Raw genomic sequence first — 8,032 nt, forward strand, 5'->3', positions numbered from 1 at the left:
ACAGATGTGCTCAAAATTAGGGTTCGTTCACACTGACATATATTCTCTCATGTGATAAAATCGTGCCCATTATGCTATTGACACTCAGCTCAATATTTTTCAGTGTCTGATCCAAGAGTCACCTCAGTGTGATCCGATTATCCGGCATGTGAGAATCACAGGAGCAGAGAAGATGCAGATCGTAATTTCTACGTTTCGGCACGAGGAAATAATCTCAGATCTGCACTGCCCCATAGTATAACATTGGACCGAGAGCTATCCGATAAATCATCAGATAACACTCGGCCATGTTATACGGCAGTGTGAGTGAGCTCTTATGAGCCGTCTCTGATCAGTGATCTCGGTGCCAGACAACTTTCCCACAGAACAGATCACCTGTGGAGACCACCATAGATCTACAGCTTCTAGAATTACATATGGATGTGCTCAGAGGGTTTCACTTGTAGCCATTAGCATCACATTAGCCGCTCCTATGTGGACACTGGTTATTGTGCAGCTCATTAGTACAATCAGGCTTTTCCCATAGCCTCAGGTGTCTCCTTCTCCCTGGAAGCCAAACACTTACATCTGCCCCTGGGTCTTCACCCATATTGTGCGCTTGGCCAGAACCTCATCAACAGTCTATACAAGTGTCCATTTAATACATATTTTTAATTAAATTATTTTTATTTGATATTATTAATTAAAATGTGTTTAAATAATATTTTAAACAAATTTGTTTATTACAGCTATGATCAGATCACTTAAATTTGTGGAGATATCTAGTAGTAAGTGCTCCATTATTCTGCAGCATCCCCAGTGGTGAGATGAAGCATTACACAGTATCCAGTGAAACCAGTTAGGTGCTGGGTCATCCATAACAGGGGGCGCTCCTGTTCCCGGTCAGGATAATAGATAATAGGCCTGAATGGGGGAACCCCCCACTATTAACTAAAAGTTCAGTTTTTTTCATTGTTTTTGTTGCAACAATATAGCACAATCCATTATCCTAATAAAACCACCACTCAGACATATGTTGTTATATTCTGTGCAAGAAAACAGTACTGTACTTAAAATAGGGGGCAAGTCCTGGATCCCTGACCCTGTGCCTCTAATAACAGAGAAACAAGCAAGCAGAACCTCAACAATGGAGCTTAATAAAGTGAGAAACTTTATTACCAAATACATGGAACATTTTCAGTTTTCGAAAGACCCCAAGCAGAACAGAAACATCACGGGTATATGAGTCACTAAAGTACAACAAGATTTTATATATTTATTGTATTCTGTCGATCTATTTCCAAAAAGAGAAAATTGAAAAAAAAATCCAAAAAGTAGTTTATTCCTTTTAAAATATGTGAGACAAGGCAACGTTTCCGCTCTTCTATAGTTATTTTCAAACCCTGTGATTTCGATAATGGCAGGGATTTTACTCCTTTCTTTTGCAAGTTCAATGTTGAGGAGATTATCTATATACAGTGGGTACTGAAAGAATTCAGAACCCTTTTAAATTTTTCACTCTTTGTTTCATTGCAGCCATTTGGTAAATTCTAAAATGTTAATTTTTTCTCTCATTAATGTACACTCTGCACCCCATCTTGACTGAAAAAAACATGAATGTAGAAATTTTTGCTAATTTATTAAAAAAGAAAAACTGAAATATCACATGGTCATAAGTATTCAGACCCTTTGCTCAGTATTGAGCTAGTACAGCCATGAGTCTTCTTGGGAATGATGCAACAAGTTTTTCACACCTGGATTTCCGGATCCTCTGCCATTCTTCCTTGCAGATCCTCTCCAGTTCTGTCAGGTTGGATGGTGAACGTTGATAGACAGCCATTTTCAGGTCTCTCCAGAGATGCTCAATTGGGTTTAGGTCAGGGTTCTGGCTGGGCCAGTCAAGAATGGTCACAGAGTATTTCTGAAGCCACTCCTTTGTTATTTTAGCTGTGTGCTTAGGTTCATTGTCTTGTTGGAAGGTGAACCTTCGGCCAAGTCGGAGGTCCAGAGCACTCTGGAAGAGGTTTTCATCCAGGATATCTCTGAACTTGGCCGCATTCATGTTTCCTTCAATTGTAACCAGTCATCCTCTCTAATGCTGCCACCACCATGTTTCACTGTTGCGATTGTATTGGGCAGGTGATGAGCAGTGCCTGGTTTTCTCCACATATACCGCTTAGAATTATCACCAAAAAGTTCTATCTTCGTCTCATCAGACCAGAGAATATTATTTCTCATAGTCTGGGAGTCATTAATGTGTTTTTGAGCAAACTCTATGTGGGCTTTCATATGTCTTGCACTGAGGAGAGGCTTCCGTTGGGCCACTCTGCCATAAAGTCCCGAATGGTGTTGGGCTGCAGTAACATAGTAACATAGTTTTGAGGTTGAAGGAAGACTAAGTCCATTTAAATCAACCCATCGCCTAACATGTTGATCCAGAGGAAGGCAAAAAAAACCCACGTGGCAAACACTAAGTTCCACATTGGGGGAAAAAATTCCTTCCTGACTCCACATGTGACAATCACACTAGTTCCCTGGATCAACGCCCAATCACGGAATCTACTATATATAACCTGTAATATTATACTTTTCAAGAAAGGCATCCATGCCCTTCTTAAATTTTAATAGTGAATCACTCATTACAACATCATGCGGCTCAGAGTTCCATAGTCTCACTGCTCTTACAGTAAAGAATCTGCGTCTTTGATTATGATTAAACCTTCTTTCCTCCAGACGTAGAACACTCTTTGTTTCATTGCAGCCATTTGGTAAATTCTAAAATTTCATTTTTTTCTAAATAAAGTACACTCTGCACCCCATCTTGACTGAAAAAAAACAGAAATGTACACATTTTTGCAAATTTATTAAAAAAAACAATGAAATATCACATGGTCATAAGTATCCAGACCCTTTGCTCAGACACTCATATTTAAGGCACATGCTGTCCATTTCCCTGTGATCCTCCTAGAGATGGATTTATTCCTTCATTGGAGTCCAGCTGTGTTTAATTAAACTGATATGACTTGATTTGTAGAGGCACACACCTGTCTATATAAGACCTCACAGCTCACAGTGCATGTCAGACCAAATGAGAATCATGAGCTCAAAGGAACTGCCCAAGGAGCTCAGAGAAAGAAGGTTACAAAAGAATTTCTGTAGTATTCAAGGTTCCTAAAAGCACAATGGCCTCCAGAATCCTTAAATGGAATTAGTTTGGGACCACCAGAAGTCTTCCTAGACCTAGCCGTCCAGCCAAACTGAGCAATCATGGAAGAAGAGCCTTGGTGAGAGAGGTAAAGAAGAACCCCAAGATCACTGTGGCTGAGCTCCAGAGATGCAGTAGGGAGATGGAAGCCCTCCATCACTGCAGCCCTCCACCAGTCAGGCCTTTATGGCAGAGTGGACCGAAAAAAGCCTCTCCTCAGTGCAAGACATATAAAAGCCCACATAGAGTTTGCTCAAAAACACATGAAGGACTCCCAGACTATGAGAAATAATTCTCTGGTCTGATGAGATGAAGATAGAATTTTTTGGTGATAATTCTAAGCGGTATGTGTGAAGAGAACCAGGCACTGCTCATCACCTGCCCAATACAATCCCAACAGTGAAACAGGATGGTGGCAGCATCATGCTATGAGGCTATTTTTCAGCTGCAGGGGCAGGACGACTGGTTGCAATTGAAGGAAACTTGAATGCGGCCAAGTACAGAGATATCCTGGATGAAAACCTCTTCCAGAGTGCTCTGGACCTCAGACTTGGCTGAAGGTACACCTTCCAACAAGACAATGACCCTAAGCATACAGCTAAAATAACAAAGGAGTACCTTCAGAACAACTCTGTGACCATTCTTAACTGACCCAACCAGAGCCCTGACCTAAATCCAATTGAGCATCTCTGGAGAGACCTGAAAATGGTGTCCACCAACGTTCACCATCCAACCTGACAGAACTGGAGAGGATCTGCAAGGAAGAATGGCGGAGGATCCTCAAATTCAGGTGTGAAAAACTTGTTGCATCACTCCCAAGAAGACTCATGGCTTTACTAGCTCAAAAGGGTGCTTCTACTCAATACCGAGCAAAGGGTCTAAATAATTATGACCATGTGATCTTTCAGTTTTGATATTTTAATAAATTTGCTAAAATTTCTACATTTCTGTTTTTTTCAGTCAAGATGGGGTGCAGAGTGTACATTAATGAGATAAAAATGAACTTTTTAGAATTTACCAAATGACTGCAATAAAACAAAGAGTGAAAAATTTAAAGGGGTCTGAATACTTTCAGTACCCACAGTATCAACCTTTTGTGTGGAACCGTATGAAAAGCTTTTGAAAAGTCCATTTACACAACATCCACTGCATTTCCTTGGTCCAGTCCGGAACTTACCTCTTCATAAAAGCTGATCAGAATAGTTTGACAGGAACGGTCCCTCGTAAACCCATGTTGATATTGGTGTCATGAGGTTATTCTTCTTCAGATACTCTAGTATAGAATCTCTTAGAAAACCCTCAAGGATTTTACCCACAGTAGAGGTTAAGCTTACTGGCCTATAATTTCCAAGCTCGGTTTTTGTCCCCTTTTTGAATATTGGCACCACATTTGCTATATGCCAGTCCTGTGGTACAAACCCTATTATTATGGAATCTTTAAAGATTAAAAATAATGGTCTATCTATGACTTTACTTAATTCCTGCAGTACTCGCGGGTGTATTCCATCCGGGCCCGGGGATTTGTCAACTTTAGTGATTTTTAGACGCGGTCGTACTTCCTGCTGGGTTAAGCAAGTAACATTTAATGGAGAATTTTTGTGATACCTAATCATGTTTTCTGTCATGTGATTTTCTTGTGTAAATACTGTTGAAAAAAAATCATTTAGCATATTGGCTTTTTCCTCATCCTCATCCACCATTTCACCCAGACTATTTTTAAGATGGCCAACACTATCATTATTATTATTATTATTATTATTATTATTATTATTTCTTAACATTTCTGTAGTTAAAGAATATTTTGGGATTATTTTTACTTTCTCTGGCAATGAGTCTCTGTCTCAATCTTTGCTGCCTTGGTTTTTACAGAATTTAATTTAATTTTCCGTATTTATTTAATGCTTCGTCACTACCTACTTACTTTAGTTCTCTAAATGCTTTTTTTTTGTCACTTATTGCGCCCCTTACAGCTCTATTTAGCCATAGTTGTTTCCTCCTATTTCTAGCATGTTTATTCTCAAGGGGTATATATTGTGCACAGGTCCTATTCAGGATGCTAATAAATGTCTCCCATTTGCTTTGTGTAGTTTTTTGTCTCAGGATATCGTCCCAGTTTATTACACTAAGATCATCTCTCAACCGTTGGAAATTTGTTTTCCTGAAGTTTAGTGTCCTTGTAAACCCTCTACTACGCATCTTATTAAAGGATACATGAAAGCTTATTATTTTGTGATCTCTATTACCAAAGTGACCCCCAACTCGTATATTTGATATGCGGTCTGGCCTTTTGGTTAATATTAGGTCTAGCAGTGACCCCCTTCTTGTTGGGTCCTAAATCAGTTGTGAAAGGTAATTGTCTCTCATAGTTGTCAAAAAACCTATTACCTTTGCTGGAACTACAGGTTTCTGTTCCCCAATGTATTTCAGGGTAGTTGAAGTCCCCCAAAATAATGACTTCTCCTTGAGTCCCTGCTTCATCTATTTGCTTTATGAGGATATTCTCCGCTGCTTCCATTATCTTTTGAGACTTATAACAAACCTCTATCAGTAATTTATTATTTTTTCCCCCTCCCCTTATCTCCACCCACAGGGACTCTACATGTTCATTAGATTCACATATATTCTCACTCAAGATGGGTTTTAAGAATGATTTTACATAGTCATTTCTTAACAGACTTTAGCCCTGTAACATAATATCACCAGATTATAATCCTGTCTTTTCTGTTTCACTTCCATATTTATAACCACTGATATCGTTATCCTGCCTAATCAGTGTTGCAAAATGGTTCCAGTAATATTGCAAATAATAATGGGTGAAGGGGACATCCCTGGCGTGTATCTCATTGTATATTAAAGGGGTTAGGATTACAGTACTGTGCAAAAGTATTGTTAGGCAAGTGTGTAAAAAATCTTCAAAGTAAGAATGATTTAAAAAATAAGTTTAATAGTTTATTTTTTATCAATTAATAAAACACAAAATGAATGAACAAAGGTTAAATCTAAAATCACATCAATGTTTGGTGACCTCCTTTTTCCTTCTTCAGTTCTTTTAGGTAATTGCCACTTGCACACAGTTTTTGAAGGAGCTCGGTGGGGCAGTTTATCCAAATATCAGGGAGAGCTAACCACAGATTTTCTGAGAATGTTATTGGAGAAATCCTTCTGTCTGTACATGGCCAAGTAGGAGAAGGAGCAGCAGCTTCCTTCTTTCTGTCCATATCCTTCCCACCTAGTTGTAACTGATTTTTATCAGCCTAGTAGTCCTGTAAGAGAATAAACAAACATGTCTGAGAATCAGCTCCTCACATATATACAGTATATTTGGGGAGGGGGATATAAGGATAAGGTGTATAGTGAGTAAGTGTGTTACTGGGCAGTGATCATACCATGGATGTCCCTATGCGTTGTACTTACAGAAGTCCTATCAGAATGGCGGGTCAGCTCTGCCGGACTCCACATCGCTCCAATCTATAGAGCAGAAGAACGGGTGGGATCTAATGTAAGCTGTTATGGCAAACCGGAGAAAAGGAGTTGTGCAGAGAAGCTAGAAAAGGATAGAGACCATTAGTCATCATATTATGTATTATTACTGACAAGTTATTACACAATGTCTATGCCCTGTCCACATTTGATCTTTTATCTCTTCTTTTAATCCTCCATCATCCGTCTTCATATAATCCTACTCACTCCTTCTATGATGTCAATAGTATCAAAGCAGATCTCAGGAGGAAAATATGGGACGTCTTCATGTAGAGAATGGTGGTATTCCTCCAATGATCCTCGGCTGTAGAATGGCTGTTCACCCATGATCATCTTATATAGGATGACGCCAAAGGAAAATGAGTCTGCCTTATGGTTGTAACCACCACCATCCATTATCTGTGGGAACATAAGATTGGAGATGAGCTGAAAATACTGGAAAGGGGATTTGCACACAGATTAAGGACCGGTCTGTGATCAAATATGAGTAAGATATATTGGGATCAGATTACCCCTCAGTCCTACTATTGGAATTAATCATACAGGGATGTTCCTTACCTCTGGAGCGATGTATCCCTTAGAGCCGACAAAGTTATCCAAGGTATCATCCTCAAAAACATTCATGGCTGATAAACCAAAGTCGGTGATTTTAATGTGTCCGACATCGTCGAGAAGGATGTTCTCTGGCTTCAGGTCACTGCAGGAAGAAGGAGCAGACACTGACTGTGAGAACAATTCATGAACAGAATTTTCCACAACAGATATGATACAATACACTTTATTGATCCAGAGAGAAATTACAGTATCACAGCAGCAGAACATAGACATGAATTACAACGTAACAGTAGAATTTTTCAGGTATAATCTCATATATTCCTGTTCATGACTCGTCAGTGCGATATACCATTAGGACGCCAATGTAAGGAGACAACAGTCGGGGGTGAAAGATTTATGAAAATGAGCTGATTACCAATGTATGATGCCACGTTCATGCAGGAATTGGAGTCCACACACCATCTCTGCTGCAAAGAGTCTGTGGAGTAGAAAGTAGAAGATGGATCAGTGGTTACATACATTACTACTACAATGTACGGGCAGCGGATTATCAACATTCAGTATAAGACATTTACCTTGTTGTCTCAATATCGAACGGCATCCAATGTGCCATGTGATCAAACAAGTCTCCTCTGGCCATATAGTCCATGGCAATTAGATACTCGTTTGGTGTCTCCATAAATGCCCGCAGAGATATTAGGTAGTGGCACCCAGCAGTCATTCTTAGTACTTCTACCTCTGTATAGATTTTCTCTTTCTTGCAACGACTTTTATCCATTATTTTAACAGCCAGACGTTCTTCACTGACCGGAT

The 8,032-nt window shown here is 39.5% G+C and overlaps 1 protein-coding gene across 1 annotated transcript in view; it reads right to left on the reverse strand.

Moving 5' to 3' along the window:
- LOC141258452 (serine/threonine-protein kinase SBK1-like) overlaps positions 1–7,288 on the reverse strand; it is a 28,467-nt gene extending 21,179 nt beyond the window's left edge. The window contains exons 1-2 of the mRNA XM_073673450.1: positions 7,223–7,288; positions 6,868–7,063 (exon numbers count right to left, since the gene is read on the reverse strand). Coding sequence (XP_073529551.1) covers positions 6,868–7,063; positions 7,223–7,288 — 262 coding nt within the window. The remainder of the gene's footprint in view (positions 1–6,867; positions 7,064–7,222) is intronic.
- Between the last annotated feature and the right edge of the window lie 744 nt (positions 7,289–8,032).

Source organism: Phyllobates terribilis, unplaced genomic scaffold, assembly GCF_046119375.1.
Source record: "Phyllobates terribilis strain yellow unplaced genomic scaffold, ASM4611937v1 Scaffold_3__8_contigs__length_932513732, whole genome shotgun sequence".
NCBI lineage: Eukaryota > Metazoa > Chordata > Amphibia > Anura > Dendrobatidae > Phyllobates > Phyllobates terribilis.